The sequence below is a fragment of the Aphelocoma coerulescens genome, chromosome 1 (genome assembly GCF_041296385.1).
Source record: "Aphelocoma coerulescens isolate FSJ_1873_10779 chromosome 1, UR_Acoe_1.0, whole genome shotgun sequence".
In the NCBI taxonomy this organism is placed as follows: Eukaryota; Metazoa; Chordata; class Aves; order Passeriformes; family Corvidae; genus Aphelocoma; species Aphelocoma coerulescens.
This window is the reverse complement of record NC_091013.1, coordinates 14,407,934-14,426,616: the sequence shown is the minus strand read 5'-3', so window position 1 is coordinate 14,426,616 and position 18,683 is coordinate 14,407,934. Positions and strand designations below refer to the sequence as shown.

At 38.6% G+C, this 18,683-nt stretch overlaps 1 protein-coding gene across 1 annotated transcript in view; it reads left to right on the top strand.

Annotated features, from left to right (window-relative positions):
* The first annotated feature begins 1,404 nt into the window (after window positions 1–1,404).
* PHEX (phosphate regulating endopeptidase X-linked) overlaps window positions 1,405–18,683 on the top strand; it is a 97,160-nt gene continuing 79,881 nt past the window's right edge. Inside the window, exons 1-3 of the mRNA XM_068999320.1 lie at window positions 1,405–1,883; window positions 6,088–6,156; window positions 7,311–7,472. Of these exons, the coding sequence (XP_068855421.1) occupies window positions 1,772–1,883; window positions 6,088–6,156; window positions 7,311–7,472 (343 nt within the window). The 5' untranslated portion in view covers window positions 1,405–1,771. The remainder of the gene's footprint in view (window positions 1,884–6,087; window positions 6,157–7,310; window positions 7,473–18,683) is intronic.

Here is an 18,683-nt window from a genome sequence, read left to right as displayed (position 1 = left end):
TCATAGTGATTTCTGATATGAAGACTCAATTGCACCAACATCACATAAATACCTTCTCAAACCTGTGCTGGTAACAGTCTTGGGCTGAGTATTGCTTATAACCAGAGATCTGCTCACACCCATGGAGTCATTCATGCATGAGCAGGAGTTTTTGTACTGGGAGGCATGGGATCCTCCTGGTTCTGTGGGATCATTTCCCTCCCCTGCCTCAGCTGATGGATGTCAAAATCATGGGTTATATGTGGGACAAGTAAGCAGGTGAAAAGGAGCAAATGCTTTTTTCCTGTTCTGCACCAAGCAGAGATGAGAACGTCCTCTTGGAGTTTCCTGGTGAAGAGGGATAGGGATAAGAACTGAGGGCACTTTGTTTGCAAGACCCCAGTGAGGCTGTAGAGGGGGTTGAGGAGTGAGGATTTCAGGACCTTCAAAGTCTTCCATAGATGGGCTTTCCCTTTATGTCCATGTGACATCCAGGATAACTTGGTTGGAGGTGTTCACATGGAAAAAGCATTCAGTCTCCAAACTGATAACTGCCATCACACACGTTTTGTGACATATGTATGTCTTTCTTGTCTCTACTTGTGCAGCTTTTTATGAGTGTGGTTGGGGGCTGAGATAAGTGCCCATAAAAGTAAGTAACTCAGGCACCTAAACTGTTGTTGAGAGCATGAGCATGGTGCTGCCACTCCCTGCATCCTTTTGTTTTGTATGAGAGTCCAACTCTGGAGAAAGCAAGGGCTCCTCAGAGGGTGGAATGTCACACTCAGCTCAGAGAATTCACCCTGAAATGACTAATTTTGTTACTTAACAAATGGGGAAAGTTTGGTACATGGAGAGAGGACTATCAAGTTTACTCCACTGAGAAATTCATCTAAATAAGACTTTTTTTTTAATTCCCCACCATCTTAAAGTGCCAAATAGATACTTTTCCACTAAGCTTATAGGAGTACTTGACTTGGAAGAATAGGATCATCTCTTAAAATGTATTTTGGATCAGCAAGGACTGAAATATCTTGCCTGGAAAAAAGCAGACCTAGCTTTTAGAGCAGGACTATTCTGTAGGTTGTGCTGATTATTGCTTTGTGCTGCTTGACTGTGATTTTTGGCACACAGTGTCACATACCAAATTCTCAAAATAAAATGCTACATGATATTCTAAGAGTTCTTAGGAAGCTTTAAAAAGGGATTTGTCTGCTGAGTGGGTACCTCTTCTGGTGAAGCCAAATGATGCAGCAGCAATGGTTTAAAAGGAGAAAACTTTAGTCAGCAGATAATTAGTCTTTTTAAATAAGTGCAAGGAGAAAAAAAGAAAACCTTCCATCAGACTTGTGTTTGTAGAAGTTGTCAGCAATCCTGCTTTGATTGGAAAGGGTTTGCAGCTCCTTGAATAGTTAAAACATCTGTTCAGCCACATTGTGAAATGCTCGCGTTCAGAACCCCTGATAAGGGGGACTGCTGAGTGATTGGCTCATAGAGGCTCTACAGGCAGCAAGGGCTGCACGAACTGTGGCCACCGCTTGCCTTTCCTCCTCCTGGGCAGAGGAAAACGTAGGAGACAGCTACTATTTTACATGTGATTTTGCTTTGAGAGGGAGAGAGCAGGAAGTGCCTAGGAAATGGTTCATGACAGAAACCTGGAGTTTTAAATAGGAGAGAGGAGGAGGAGGAGGAGAGCTCATGGGCACAGTTTGTGAACAGTTGAAACACTGACACGACAGCAGCAGGGGAAAACCATACTTCTGCGAGAGCAAGCACATCCCAAGCTATCCCGATGGAAGGAGAGACAGTCCCCGAGGCCAGGGGAGCAGCCAGCAAAGCCACTCGGATCGCCCTCGGTGTCTTTGTGAGTGGCACTGTTGTTCTTGGCACCGCGCTTTTCTTGGGTAAGTGAAAGCATTGACACTAACCTGAACACAGCCCTCTCCAGCCTGTCTGCTGGGTGCCGGTGTTTGTGCTTCACGACATCTTTTGGTGAAAACCTCAGTCTCTTTTCTTTCCCCCCATTTTATATTTATCCTGAAAGGGATATGTGTCAGTAAAGGAGTTCTTGTTGCGGGAATGCTAGAGCTGGGAGATGCAGTATGATCTCATGTAACTTTCTGAATGCTGAATTTAAATTTGGATATTCAGTTGAATGTGTTCTGACCAGAACTGGGTTCTTTCACAGGACGGAGAGAAACAGGTGAGATTATGCTGATTCACAGGTTGTGACCGATGTGGAGTAATATTTTCTGTTCCCTGAAAATAAATCTGTGTAGTGCACGCATTTTATGGAATCTTTTGGGTTTTCCTTCATTTGGTTTTCATTTAGGGCTTGACTAAAATTCCTGTAGAAACTTCAATAGTGCATATGTATGCACATTTTTTAGATCTTTTTGTTCTTCTATGATGAATTGCAAAGTTGCCTTTGCAAAAGTCATAAAGAGTGCATTTAGGATGAAATTGAAATATTTTGATCAGGTATATAAGCTGTAACTAGATCCAACAGAGAAGGAATTTTGTTTTTCTTCCCCACACTTGAAATTACCTGTAGATTAGTTTTGTTAGAATATCACTTGAAAGCATATGCCTACACTTCTGAAATGATGTGTAGAAGTAGAAATATGCCCGGAAACTCCAAGTAAAGAGGAAGATGTGTTGTATCCTGTAAGAACTTTGCAGAGTTGGATCCTCTTTTGGAATAATTCAGCCCAACTTTTCATTTCTTTAGACCAACACAGATTTCTCTAGATTGGTGGAAACTTTGCCTCTAAGCATATCTTTGCTTTCCTCCAATCCTTTATGATCTTGTTTGAAAGGTCTGCTTTGTTTATAGTCACAACTAAGAAAACAATGTCAGGTTTTCTATAGAATATTTAAAGCACCAGACTCACTCTTAGTTAGACTTTTTCTGCTCTAGAGCAAATTCTGCAACATTTGTGGGCAAATAACTTCTGTGTTAGTGATCCCATTCAAGTCAACAAAACTTTTTCTAACCATGAGCAAGTTTGAATCTTCAAATTTCTAGATTAAAAAAAAAAGTTTTTCGCTTAAATAATGCAGTATAAACACCGGGGAGTAATAATGGAGAGACCTTATTTCTTTTTGCCTGCGCTAGATTTGTTTATTTGTTTGTTTATTGCTTAGAGCAATAAAAGCAATAGATATTTACCACCACAGCTTCTCAGAGACAGAACTGCTTTATCCATAGGCCAGGTGTGAAAATTCAAGCGAATATATTAATTCTTGCAGATACTTTTCTGTTACAGCTGGTGGTGGCTGGGCATATCCCACACTTTTCCAAGTGTGCCTATGGCACGTTCTGTAGCCAGGGACTCAGTGTCAAAATTTTCATTGGCATAACTGCTAAGAAAATAAAAATGCTGGCCTTGGGTCAACCAAAATGCTTTTAGGATTTGTTTGAAAATTGTCTGAATTTTTCAACGTAAAGAACAAAGGAAAAAAAAGTTAAACTGTTTTGGTTTAACATTTTTTCAACTAGATGTTTCCATGTTTCATTGTGATATTGTTTTGTTTGTAAGTTTGAGCTTAACTACTTTTTAGTTTTATTAAACTGTAGAAATGGACATTATTATTTCTGTCCATGTAAAACATTTCAGGCACCTCAAGATGTTCTTTTTTTATTCAGTTTTCATTTACTCTGCAAAACTTGCTGTTTCTGGTACACCTGAAATCAATTTTCCAGCCTGAGGAGTGAAATGCAGCCTTCTCCTGCTTTCTTCTTCTCGTAGTTCCTACAAAGTCTAATGAGGATGTGGGAGAATCGGGTATTGTTATTTACTGTTCCTTGCTCATGCTGGCTGTGACCACACTGTGACTCCAGTGGGGAGCTACCAGGGCAGTGGCTCGGCCTTGCTGGAGTCCTGCCTGTGATGCTCTGGTCGGAGTGGGGGCTGTGACAGGGCAGGAGCCACCTCCTCCTTGGAGGAAGCAGATTGCTGTCCAGTTTCCTTGGGTGAGAAGTCAGGCAGCTTTGAATCTCAATCTGAGAGCCTCCCCTCCTGATTTGGTAGTCCTTTGGGCTTCTTACATCACAGGAATCTTCACATTACTTGCATCTCTACATTTGTATGCTTTTTCCCTTACAGATTTATTTTTTAAAGACTTAATTGTGGTGTGTATTTGCTTAATAATCTGGAAACAGGCTTATAAAGGAAGAAGTAGGACACTGAGGGTTATAACCATGACTAAGTAATAATGTAATGATTAGTTCTCTTAACAATAAAAAGGCAAGAGAACAAAACTATGCAAAGTTTTTTTTCTGTCAAAATTAGCTGTTACTTAAAAGGGAAATGTTAACTGCCAAAGATTTTTAAAAAAATTTGTTCTAATGATAAAGTTGTAATTTTCCCAGTTGAAATGGTATTTTGCTTTTGTTTATAAGTATCAAATACACAAGGGCTACTTCAGATAAAGAATGAAATTATGTCTGGGTTTTTCCCTCCTGTCTCTGCTTTATTAAGAAAAAAAGTCCAGCAAGCATCCAAGACCTGGATGGATTCTAAAAGGCTAAATTCTAATCAGGGAAAAAGGTGAGCTGGGAGGGGTGCAACACTTAATTAAAAGGAACATTATCCATTATTTGTAGTTCCTATTTGTAGTGGCTCAAAATCATATTCTGGAGATCTCCACTTCTCTACATTATACTGTTCTTCAATATTTCAATTACAATCTTTGTATACTTCAAAATCTTATGTATTTCTTGGCTTATTTACAAAGGTGGTTGAGGTGTTGTGTTTCACTGAGCCAATGCAAGCTTTGGAAAAGCTGTCCAGAAATAGTTTCACATTCCCATTTTCTGAGAACCTTTGATTGAAATCCAGCTACTTCTGTCATTAATTGTCATTAAAACTGTGAGGTTGGAAGAGATGAAACAGCTTTATATTCAATTCTAGTTTAGGACTTCGTATAAAAAAAATTTCCGGGGCTGAAGTGCCATTTTGCATTTTTCTATCACTCTTGAACAATATATAACTATGGCAGAAATTGCTTTATAACTATCAGCACAGTTAAAGCTATGGTACCATAATATATTCCATCACTGGTTTTTTTTGTTCAGTGTTATTTGCTTTTTTAATTTTTGCTATGGACTGTTTTAAGATAATGGATATAATGAGACATTTTTTATGCCTACTGAACACATCTAGTGAGTCCTATTTCACCTACCCCTTGGGATTCTCCCTCCCTAGTCCCAAGTATCAATTATCTGCATATTTGCTGCCTGAGAGCAGTGTCTGAAATTAGCAATTCCTGTGCTTAAATTTCAGTGGCGGTTGTAATACACATTTTTAAAAGCTGAGCAAAATTAACTGACAATTTCATAGTTCTTCTCAGCAAAGTTTTTGGAAGCAAATGCAATTACAATACTTTTGGGAGACAGTTCAGACAGAAACTGGGTTGTGCCTTATAAAGCACAGCTATCCTTGTGCCCATTACAATCTGCTTTATTCCAGGCTGGAATAAGGAGACCCTGGAAGCGTCCTGTTGGTGCTGGGTTCTGCTGGGCAGTGCAGTGCTGCTGCAGAGCAGTGTGAGCCTCACAGCTCAGGGGAGCTGTGGAAACCCTGTAGAGGGTGGTGAGATTGCTCCGTGTTGCATTTCCAACCATGGTCTAGTGTAAGGTCCCTGCCCATGGCAGAGCACTGGAATTACAGGATCTTTAAGGTCCCTTCTGACCCAAGCCATTCTATTCCCCTGTGTTTCCAAGCTCTGGAAGATGTGGAACAATTCAACAGTGCTGAATTGTTTGCATTATGGTGGTGTTCACTGTCAGTGAGTAGGGCTGAAGTGATGCTACTCCAGGCACTGTGCAGAGACAGCCCTTGCTTTGTGCTGCCTGTGAGCAAAGAGGGGGGAAGGAGAAAGCAGGATCAGGAGGGGAAAATTATTTGTACAAGCTGCAGTATTTATTTAATATACATTCTAAATATTTACTTAATGTACATTCTAAGTGCTCTAAATCAATGCAGTCAGAGAGGCACTGGGACCAGAGGCTGCACTGATATTGGAATGATCACAAACACAACATTTGGCTGCAGTTGTCAAAATTCATTGCAAATTATCTCATTATGGTTTTCCATTTTGCAGTTAGCCAAGGTCTTATAAAGTTTCATCCGAAGCAACAGTACTGTTTGACTGCAGAATGCATTGAAGCTGGTAAGCAGCAATTTTATCCTCTCAATCATATCATGATTATAGTATGTTAATGAGATATTTATACCCTTTAATTTTTTCCCATTATACATTTTACTCTGAAAGCTTAATTAATGATGGAGAAAGAACAACAACTCCAAACTTTTTAAAAAGTCACTGTTCAAGTTGCTTCTGTTTTGTTTATTTTGTACAATTAAAATTCATGTTTTAATTTGGTCTAGCTAGTCTAACTAGGTTGATTCAAAGTTTCCCATAGGAGTTTTCTTTTTTTTTTAATAGGAAAAAAAAGTTGAGTGACTGGACCTTCAGGTATATTTTGTTGCTTCCTTTCCAGTAATCAGACAACTAGCAAGTGAATTGTTCAGCACAGATATGCTTTTGTACCAGATCTGGCACAGACTTTATATGGTTTTAAGTTGAAAGAGGGTAGATTCAGACTAGTTACATAGAAGAAAATTTTTATGGTGAGGGTGGTAAAACACTGGCATAGGTCACCCAGAGAAGTTGTGGATGCCCCATTCTGGAGGTGTTCAAGGTCAGGCTGGATGGGACTCTGAGCAACCTGGTCTAGTTGAAGATGTCCCTGATTATTGCAGAACATTGGACTAGGTGACCTCTAAGGAGTCCTTCCAACCCAAACTATTCTATGATTTTATCATTAGGTACTCAAAGCTACTGACTCTTGGGCTTGTCAGGCTGATGTCTTTCTTACTGCCTCTCTTTCACCTGCAATAGTAACTGGTAGGGAAGCAGTCACGAAATGGAGCAGAAAATACTACAGTTATCTTTTCCAATGAATGGTAGATCAGAATTTGATTTGTTTTCTTATGCAGTATTCAGCTAGAGGTAAGCAGTTCATAGTTACTGAAATGTTAATCACAATCTACTTAATTGTATTGCTACTAAATTCCTCAGGCAATTAATTCTATGATGGCAACAATGGAGAGCCTGTCTTCAGGTGTCTCGCTCTAGCAGTTCATGTTCATGTACTGCTAAGTTCAGCCATCATTGCTGTATGGCACTCAAGAAGATTCACTGCAGATATTTTGTCTTTTTTGTTTGTTTCTCATTAATCATCATTTCTGGACTGTAGCCTTGTGTAATTTTCTGTTTAGAAAAAAGTGTTCCACAAAATCTATGTGGTGTCTTTTTTACAGCTGCTGGCATCCTGAGCAAGATAAATCAATCCATAGATCCGTGTGAGAACTTCTATCGATTTGCATGTGATGGCTGGATATATCAAAACCCTATTCCTGAAGATATGTCCAACTATGGTGTTTATCCCTGGCTGCGACACAATGTGGACCTCAAACTAAAGGGTAAATATATCATTTTGAAAAGTATTTGGTTGGCTTGTCACTGTAGCTTGTCAATTGGCTGGGCTTGAAATGACCAGAGGTCTCCACAGTTCTGATCACTGGATAACATCCAACAGCCCGACTTGATGTTCTCTTTTAAAAGTATATTTTTCTTGTTTTTATTGAAAATCACATTGAGAGATACTGAATTTAACATAAAGAGAATTTGGGAGGAAGAATAGAACTGCTGGAAATTCTATCAGTTAGGAATGGAGGGATGATGAAATGATCCTGTTAATAACAAAAAGAAAAAGATGAGGGGATTTAACTCTTTCCCTCTTGCAGATGATGGCTAGACCAGAGTGCAGGAGCAGAGCACACACATGTAAGAATGTCCCAAAATCAGACACTCATCAGTCCAGTGCAGCAGGCTGTCTCTAACAGTCAGCCAACAGCATGAAAGAATGTAATAAAGTCAAACCAGAGTGATATTTTCCAGTACAGTCACCTAGCCCTTGGCAGAGGCAATTCACAAGCTTCCAGAGTTGGAGGTTTGTTTGGGTAGTGGGTTTCCTTCCCACTGCTGTTCAGGCTGCCACTGAAGTACCTGATCTATCATCAGTGAAACAGAAAGTTGCTTAAAAATGTGTTTCTGGAGGAAAAAATAGCCCCAGGGCGGAAATGTGTAGGAAGAGGGGTATTTTAATGTGCATGTGACTTGACTTAGGGCTATACTCTGCAGCGTGGCCACCTCACCAGGAAGCCCTGCAGACCAGCTGGGGAGAAAGGGTGATGATTATTGTTAGGTAGGAAAATCCTGCCAGATTCTTACAGTCTTGGCTAGAAGTGAGTTTATTCAAAAAAAGGGAGACATGCAAGATTTAATATTGGTGGTGGTGTGCTTGAGCTTTGCCCACCTTGAGCACATAATTGGCATAATAATTGACGTAAGAGCCTGGTTTGAGCTCACCACAGAACAGAGGTTAGTTTTAGGATTTAATGCTTAAATATAGCACTTATTTTTCTTCAGATTTTGTGTAGGTACCAAAGCCCTTCTCCACTTACTTTCTTCAGTCTTATTGTATTAAATTTTCACATAATTAGGTACTTTAAAAGCTGCATTTGGGCTCAGAATATGAGTTTTGATTTTCAACATAGGATATGATCTCAAGACGTCTGTTTAAAGTCTGCTGAAGATGCCACAATGAAAGGAAAAAAAAGTATTTCCAGAGCCTGTTTTAAGTTATGCTTTGCATTCTAATTGTTCTGCTGCCAGAATTGGGCTGTATTAGATAACTGCACATCCTGAATGAACCACAGCCACAAAGAGGCTAATCCTAATTGAGTATAGAGTAGCAAGCTGTCACTGCCATCCTTAATTTCCTCTTTTTACAGGTCCTAATCAAGGACATCATGCTAAGCCAGGTTTTTATTTGATTTTCTTTCTGCAGTCCCTTTAGAATTTGCTAATCCATAGCTAGAAAAACACAAGACAAAGAAAGAAACATCCAAGTGAGAAGTATTTGCTTAATGGAAACTCCATATCAAATAAAGGAAATTTATACAAAATTATTTTTAATAGGAGGCCCTTGGCATGGACAGGGACAAAGATGTGAAATGCTGGTTGGTGTACAGAAGTGTTTTTAATATAACATTTGCCATCTCCTCCTTAACTTTTTACTTAATACCTTAACTTTTTACTTAATAAACTTTCCAAAATATATTCTTCGTAATTTAAAAAAGGAAAAAGGAAAGTGTTGGTAGCTGAAATAACAAGCATAACTTCAGCCTCTAGGTATATTTGTGTTTTCTCTTGAGTTATTTCAGTAAATTAGCTTAACACTGAGTTATTAATTTGTGTATGACCACAACTTTGCTAGCAGAAGTTTTAGCAAGAGGAAGAACTCCTGCATAGAGAAACAATTATAGGGCTGAATAGACCTTGGAAGCAAATTTAATCTCTCCTTCCTCAAGAACTCTTGGTAGAACTTTGTACCACATGGTAAATGTCCCTGTTTGACATTTGGTAGATTAAAAAGGCCTCTGTCTTTAGAGACCTGGATATGTTCTGAAATGCTTATCATGTTAAAGAAAACTATTAAAGTGATAAGATGGCTTGGCCAGAAAGACATATTTTTCATATTTGATTTTCTTTGATGGTGTAATATAGATGGAAACGTTTATTCAGGATATATATTAAAAAATTATGTTACTGAAAATAAACTATTTGAACATCTAATCTATCTTCTGGTCCCTGAATGTTCCTGAGCCTGCTCCTGTTTCTGAGAAAGGGATTTTGGGCAAAGACGTATTACACAGGTTGCACAAGTGTATCTTCAATATTCTGGAAGCTTAATTTTTTTGTTCAGCAGCAACTGCTGCAGAAGAAAATCTTCCAGTAGATAATGGGTAATAAGTGTAAGAATTAATTTTGCCTTACCAAAGAGAGGTAGTTGTAGCTGTGTAACGTACTGAGCCCTGCATTAGGTATCAGTGGGTTTGAGAACAAAGCTTTTTTTTTCTGTTTCTTTTGTGTTTGGTATTTTGGCTTGTTTGTGGGTTGTTTGGTGGGGTTTTTTTTGTTTGGTTTGGTTTTTGTTTTTGTGTGTGTGTGTTGTGCGTGTTTTTGGGTTTCATATAATTTTCTTTTTTTGTGTTTGGTTTTTTGTGTGTGTGTGTGTGTCTTTGGGGGTTTTTTGAGGTTACAGACTCACAAGAACAAACGACTTTGCAGGTGTAAGCTTCAAAAAAGCATAGAACATTTTCTGTATTGGTGAAGGTTTTGGTGCATTAATAGGGAATTCCAAAGAGAGGAAATGGTAGTAGGTCAGTGGAAAATAGCTAAGAACTACTGGGTGGTAGATTTTTTTTGTCTGTGTGTCTCTGGTTGATTGAAGGATCAGGATTAGAAACATTAATTTTGGGGTTCTTCTAGATCTGCAAAACATAATGTGATCATTAAAAATACTTTTTATTTTAAGATTTGGGTTTATAATGGGGTAGGAGTATATATATAATGCTCCCATGGGTTTCTCTAGCTGTCTTAAGATGCTAATCATATCATCATTTCCCCTTTAATTTCTTTTCCATATGTTGTTTGAGGGTCACTTGGGTTTATTTTTCTGCACTCAGAGGAATCCACAAACCACATATGTAACTCATTTTGATCTCCTGGCTATACAAAATAAATAAAGTTCTAGCCTAGAAAAAGTAGGGGTAGTTCTTTCCTTGGATGTGACCTGCAGCAGGATTTCAGGCATCATGGAGGAATGTAAAGAAGATAATTGTAGAGAGACAAAAATATCTCAAAAGCAGAGGTTTGTGGTTTGGATTGTGACCTAAATCCAGGTAAGGGACATGTAATATTTAGGTTAAAATTTCTTATAGAACTGCTCCTTATAGAACTGTCTTGAAGAGGACTGAGGTACAACTACTTCCTGTTAACCATTCCTGGCTGGACCAGACTGTCCCTGCCTTGAAGCCAGCCTTTCCTTTTCAGCTACACCACAGGCATGTTAAAAAGTACCTCATGTTGGTTAAGAACAAACACTCCCAGTGCCCAATAGGCCTCTGATGAGGAAGCTCTCGGAGTCCTTCAAAATGGAAAGAATCATTTGGCTGTGGCCTGTGTAGTATGAGTAAAAGCTATTTCAAACTGCAACAGCTTCAGCCTTTTGTCAGGTCAAGACTACAGTGACTCTATGAGTTACTAAATGTTTTTCCACTTACCATAATATTTCCTGCAAAGCTATTTGTGTTCCTGATGAATGTTTCCATTCTGATTTGATGACCTCCATTAAGGTTTTAGGAGCGCTTTTGTCTTACCACTGGAAAGCAAGTGGCTTTTTGTGAACAGTTCAGAGCTGGAAGTCTGAGGCACCTAATTCAGTGCTTATTACCTGTGGTGAATGTTGGTTGTGAACCCAGAAGCTTCTTTTCCTTTCTCTGAAGTACAATGGTGTACAGCTGGCTTATTTTTTTCTTTCTCTGAGTGACCATGCAGGAAGCAATAAATTAAAATAAAAACAACAAAACAAAACTCCACAAACATTCCTAAATCTCAGCACTGCAAAGGAGCCGATTTAAATTATGCGAATCATTTGTGAACATGTCTTCCAGGCCTTTTAAATTTAATTTATGACTGTGGAAACCAGTTTACAAATGAAGTCTCCCTACTGTTCCTGGCCCAGTGAGACACCTACTTCAGGCTGATTTACTGTGCTAAGCTTTGTAGCGTGGCTGTTTTCTGGATGTCACTCAGTTTAAAATGAGGAATTTCCAATGCGGTAAACAGACAGAAATGGAGGCCTTTTAGGAGGATATGGTGTGTGGGTTTCTAAAGAACATGAGACAGACAGCAAACAAAGTATCTTGCAAGCATAGGCAACTTTTCCCAAGACAATCTGCAATGATTTCCTTTGGAAAATAAATTCTTTATAAGTAAAACTAGTAAGTAAAAATATCTCTTTGGAAATTTATACTGTTTGACTATAGGATAGCCTTTCAGACTGATCCCAGGAGTTGGAGCAGTTGTTGTTGCTGTTGAGTGGTTGCTGTCCTGCACAGAAGACCCTGTGCCACAGGGCTATTTTAAGGCACCATTCAACTGGTGCTCCGTTGGGACCACTGGGATAGTTTGGATGTGTTCCATGAAATCTGTAATGCAGCTGCTGACACTCATCCCCAGGTGTCTCTATTAGCTGACCTGTCTCTTGTGATTTGTTTCCCTCAAAGGTATTTGAGCTATTTGAGAGCTGTCCCAAGTAAGAGGGAGAATACCAGCAATAATTAAAATAAAAGAGGATATTTATGTTTTTGCCTCCAATATATTGCTGGATAGCTGTTCTTGAATAACAAGAAAGCAGAAAAAAGCAATAGCGCTTAATGCTGTTTTGCTTGGTCTTCTCTGCAATAAATGGATCTCTTTTCAATTGTAAAGACATTGTTTTTGAGTGGTCCAGATCTTTCCTATAGTGGCTTATTTATCTGAATGTAAGAAAAAACATAAGTGGCACAAGTCAGGTAAATCTCTCTGGGCAAGAATTTAATAGTTTTTTGGTAAAATGAAATATATAAGTCAAAAGTGGAGAAGCCAGGACTTTTTCCAGGCTTTGTGGCTGCTCAGAATGAAAGTTGTGTTTGTAATGAGTGATTTTGGAAAACCATGAGTACTGAGAGGAGATAATTTTGGTTCCTAAATGAGGTTTAAAGGCAGCACAGTAACTGAGCCACAGGATTCCCACAGCATCTCCCTGGTTTGGAGATTAGAATGGCATCCTCCTCTGAGCCCTCAGCTGGAACCAAAGTGGGGCATCCTTCTTGCTTCTGTTCCACATGTGGCACATATTTCCCCTAAATTTACAGTGAATCTGGGGTTTGTATGATCCATACTTGCAGATACTGAACTTAAAAATGTTTGATTGCTGTGTTTGGGTGGGTAGTTTTACAGAATGAGGATTCATACTTTGGAAGGCACAGCAATCCATGATATCTGATTCCTTTTTTTGGAAAAAAAAATATTCCACAAGTACAAGTTAAAAGTATTATTGTATTGAAGTCAATGTAGTGCTGCCATTTAGAGTAGAGTGTAGACCGCCACCTATATTGTAACGATTGGGAAATTTGCAATCTTCTGGTTTAAATGTGGTTTAAACTCTTCTGCCTAACATTAAAATGACATGTGTTATCCCCTACAGCATAATACTGGGAGGCCAGAGGGGCAGGGCAGGGATGAGGGCAATTCTACTCAAAAGAGTAAGATTTATTATTGAAATTAATTTTATCAGCACAGGCTCTCATATCCTCTTAAAATGATTTTTGGTTTGGTCACAGTTTGTGTACAGTTATGTCGACTTTTTGGAGGAACTCACATGATGGGCTTATCTTTTGATATACAAACTCAGAGAATTTACAAAATGCTGAAACTGTAAACAAACAATATTTCTGTTTAGGAAATGTGCTGTGTATTAGGGCACTGGACAGCATTAGGAACCATTTATGTAAGCACAACTTTGTGAATGCTTTTTCCATGAGAAATTCCACATTGCTAGAATGGATATTCAAGGAAAGAATTGAGGAATTTCTTTTCAAGTGGCAAGGGGGAACCCTAGAATGTCAGTATATTAGTTTAGTTTATTTTTCTAAATACAGCAACCTTTAATGAAGTTGGTATTTGGGAATATTTGCTTGATTTACTTGATTTAAACTCCTTGGGAACTAGAACTTATATGAATTGATTAATTACTAGATCTTCATGAATTCCTGTGGAAATACATATTAATTACATCCTCGTGAGTGCAAAATTAATTTATAATGATTTAAACATTCTGTTGGAATATCAGAAGAATTAATAATATGGTGCTGTTATTTTCAAGAGTCACCGTTCCATCCATGGTGACATGAATGCTGCCATCAAGAAATTGGTTGATGGACATTAATTTTATCAAATACAAAACACAGTTTCCTGAATTGATAACTGGTGTCTTGATCATGATTAAATACCTTAAAAAAACCACAGAACCAAATTCTGCCCCACTGAACCAACCAACTACTAATCCATCCTCTCCCCCCAGCTGACAAAATAAAACAAGGGGAGGAGTGAGACACAGTTTTTCAAAACAAGGTAGGCCTAAATTAAGGCATCAGCTCCACAAGGACCATTCTGAGGAATGAACTCATGGAGCTGCAGAATACACTGGTGGTTTTATTAAAAAAAAACCAACAAAACAGACAAAACCAACAAGTTGCTGGTTTGAAAATATGGAAACTATTATATTTCATATCTAAGGCATATCTGAGGCCATGTAAGCCAACACAAGTCCTTCCAAAAGTGACTAATGGCCCTGTCCATTGACATTCTGCGTGGTTGTGCCTTCCAAAGAAGTGGGAACATACAACACAGCAGGTGTAGGGCAATCTGAGAGGAGTCCAGTGCTCTGCATTATGTCATATTCCTGTGTGAACAAGGAGTTTGCCATTATGAAAGCTGCTTGGAGTGATTATTTCAAGCACTTCTGTACTCCAGTAAGATGATTCTGCTGACCTGATTATTGGCGATGGGGAGCTGCAAGAAAAAAGGTAAGAAAGCAGTAGAAGGCTGGTTAAGAAGAGAATGCAAAATACATGAAAGTGGAAATAAAATACGCTTTGAAATAATTTAAAAGGTGCGTTATAAGCACCAGAAAAGTGTATTGGTTTGCTGTTTTATTTTGCTTTAGACACTCAGAGCAAAAAGCTTTAATTAGGCAAGAATAGTTTTAAGCATATAGAAAAATATTTTTTGCAAGCCTTTGATGCTAGTTTGATTTCCCATATATATATATATATATATTTAACAAACAGTAGAGAAATCTGGACTATAATTCATCAGAAACACAAAATAGGTATTTATAAAATACAGTGACATATATTTTGCACTGCATTAGGCGTGGACTGCTTCCCTTCCTGTGCTCTGAAATTGAGAATTGTTTACAGCCACCAAGGGACAAAGAAAATGAAGAAGAGCCTTAATGTCAGTAACAATTTAAAAATTATTTATTTATGGTGGTGAGAAAATGTTTCATTTCTTTTTTTTTTGTTTATTTGTGAGGGAGTAAAAATGTTATCTTTTAGACTGTGTATTTTCTTATTTTGGATGTCTAGAAAAAAAAAATTTATTTAAAAACCAATAATTTGCAGTTCACTTCTAATAGTGTCTGGTAGGGAAGAGGACTCCAGACTGCACATGTCAGATTGTTCATAAGATACCTGAACTAGCAAGAAGCACTGCAGAGAAATTAGCAGAACTGGTAGTTTACAAAAAATAAATAAATTTAGGTTAGCTCATATTTTAGGGAAGCCTCAGAAACCAAATATTGCTATCAATTTCTAATAGAGGAAAGAAGTTGTTTTGTACACTAAAGTTGCATATCAGGAGACATTCTCAGCAGAACTTGTGTTTTAAAGGCATAAAGGAATTTAATGAGGCCTTGAAATAATGAATTTGAGATTGGGTTGCACTGGTTTCAGAAGAGAACTGTAAGCAGGCATCTGCACATCCACTGAGGTTTGTCTCTGTGGTATTTTCCAGGCAGGTGAGATCTTGCTTTGCTCTTCTTCCCAGGCTTCCAGATACAAAACAATTCTGAAATGGAAGCTGGGCAGGTGCATTCATGTGGGAGTTTGACCTGTGCTATTAACCTGCTAAGAGGGATAAAGCTGTACTGAGCTACTATATGTTGTGTCCTACAGCAGATGTCCATGTCTTTTGCAGAAAAGTGCTCTGAGAGAACAGATTTAACTCTAAGAATAATCCTGGCTTCATACTTGTCTTGTTCCCAAGAAATATGTTCAGCGTGAAATGTCAGTCAAGTCTGTCACTTCCTTTTAGAACACACACACACACACACACACACACACACACACATGTATATATAATATATTCTTCACTCTCCTCTCTATACTCCATTCCAGCTATAAGAGTCAGGTTTCCAAACAGATGAGAAGAAAAATAAATGTTTCAGATTTTCTTCTTTGACTATTTTGTGACCTGGAATGTTGCAGTCTAAATAAATTCTTACTTTCATGTATCAAGACAGGAATGTTACCATTGATCGAGTGATCTCAGCAGTCTTGTGTATAATTTTGTAGGCTGTGGCCAGTGTTTTTATTTTGGGGTAGAACACTGTGGCCCTTGTAGGCACAATGAAACTTACCACTGCCAGCTCTCCTTCACTTTGGGCTCTGAAAAAAAGGAATTGGAAAGCAGATACTCTAAATGAATGTCAGCTGGTCCCAAACCATTCTGAAATGATCACTCTTGGAACATGTAAGCTTGCATTAATTAAGACTGTACATTTGTCTAGCTGTGATTTCTGTAACAGCACTGTGGTTCTAAAGTTTTTTTGTGTGCTGTTTGGCACCCTGGCCAAATCTTTGCTCTGTGAACCATACTGACCTTGACTTCTTAAATCCAGTGTGCTGAGAGTTTGAAGAGAGGGCAATGCCTTCATGACATAGTTGAAGTGCTAAGACAAACCCAGTGGCACAAGTGCAGTTGGATACTTGGGTTTTAGAGGTTACTTTTCAGGAACTCTTTTGCCATAGCTCTTAAGTGTGAAGAAAATATGGGAATTAAGGGTTAGAAATTCTTAAGGAGGACTAGATAAATCATAATTATCTTACAGTTCAGGGACATCAGGGAATGACATTCTGCACACATGTGTTGTGTGTTTGGTTTGATTGCTAAACTCCAACCAAGGCTTGAGAAGGTTTTTCTCTACATTTCAGTGGTAATTCTTCACAGAACATCCTTAACCTGTTGCTGGCATCAATGGATCTTCTGCAAATTTCCAAAACATAACTTGGGTTTTGTCCCTTCACAGAGGTAGCACATAATAGTGCTAAGTTAGGAAGGAAACAAAGCTTGTCACTGATAGCTGGAGATGGGAACAGCTCTTTTAATTAATCTTCTCATTAGTTTAGAAACTCAGTCCTTATAGCTGTAGTGCACAGTGAGGGGAGGGTGACAAGCAGAGTCTTTATTGCTCAAGTATTGAAAGAGAAATTCTCTGTCATCAGGTATTTGCAAATAAACCTGCTGAATGTGTAGGCCCTTGGACTGCTTTCTGAGTCTGATCCCCCAAAAAATGCATTACAAGCTGCTTTCAGTTTAGTGCTGAGCATCATGTGGGCAATGCCAAGCAACTCCTACTGTCTCTGAAATTAAAGGGACTGAGGGGCATTCGCTGTCTCCAAAGGATCAAGCTCTTTGAGTGTGCAGATCAAGTTCAACAAGCTTTATACTCATAAAGGAGCATTATTCCAACCAGTAGGACTCTGACATGAATTAGATAAGGAGCAATCTGTGGCTCACTTTCTTTATCTGCAGCAATGGATAATGGCTGTGTCTCCTTGGTCTGTCATGTCTAAGAGTGCTTTGAGATCTGTATTCTAAATGTATAGAGTGCAATTCCAGGAGTAACCATTAGATTATTTCCTATGGCCTTTTTTGTGTCACAGACAATTATATTACCCATTTAATGCAGCTCAGTAGCTTGCACTGGGATAAAACATAATTGACTTTGGGCTAAAGTTTATCTCCCAAAAAAACATGAAGTCTTGAAAATATTAAGGGGCAGAAAAGCCACTATCTCCTCTGGTTGCTGGTTCCAGTGGTTGATCACTGTCACTGCTGAATTTGTCTTCATCATTCAACAGTTGGCTTTCTTTGTGCCTTTTTTCAATAGACTAAAGACCTCTCTGGCACCAAGCATTTTCTCAAGGTGCTTTGATACTGTGATCCCATCACCCTTTCACATCTCTTGTGAGAAAAGTTATGTTCCCTCATTGCATGCTTTTTTGTCCCTGCCTTCTATTTCTCGAGCAACACCCTCCAAAGGAAAAAAACCCAATTATTTTGCTATTTTTCTACCCTCTGTCCAACTGTCCAACATTGTTTTTACAATGAAGAAAGCTGAAGGGCAGGCCATGTTCCAGTCTGTCTCACCAGCCTGTGTACACACTAAGATCATCTCCCCACTTCGATACTTCTCTGGTTTTGCAGTCCAAGACTGCTGTCTGTTCTAGCATTGCCCTGGGAGTTCAGGCTGAATTATTTGTCTGCTTCTAGTTTTTCACTCCTCCACGGTTACAGCTTTCCAGGAAATGGGATGTCTCTTGGGATTCTTGTATAATTTTTGTTTTGTTTACAGTCCAAGCATATTCCCTGGGGGATATTTGCACATGGAGTTGTTTTTCTTCAGGACAGAAAGCATTATAATATATTTGAGATCGTTGTCAGATATCACCATGCAAACACTTGAGCTTGCATTTTCCACATAGAGCAAATGTTTGTAAAAGGATAAGGACAAAAACTAGTGGAAAAAATGCTACCGTCTTTACTAGCACAATATATTCTCCATATATAGGGTTTTAAAGTGCACTCAGGAGTTCAACACAAATATAAATATATATATATATATATAGATATATACACACCTGTCTGATAGGGTACAGTATGCATACAACCTGATCAGGACACCGATAAATCGAATCAATATTTCTAATCTGAATAAATGGTGTGCATGTTTCTTTTCCCTGCAAATCCTGCTTTACAATCCTTTTTCATGCACTCCAAGTCAGAAGAAGGAAAGGTACAGGATTTCTTGGTGCCATAAATAAAATATGGTGGTTGAAAACCAAAGTGAAGCTGTGCAAGACAGTCGGCTGGAAAATCAACAAGGGCTGGAAATG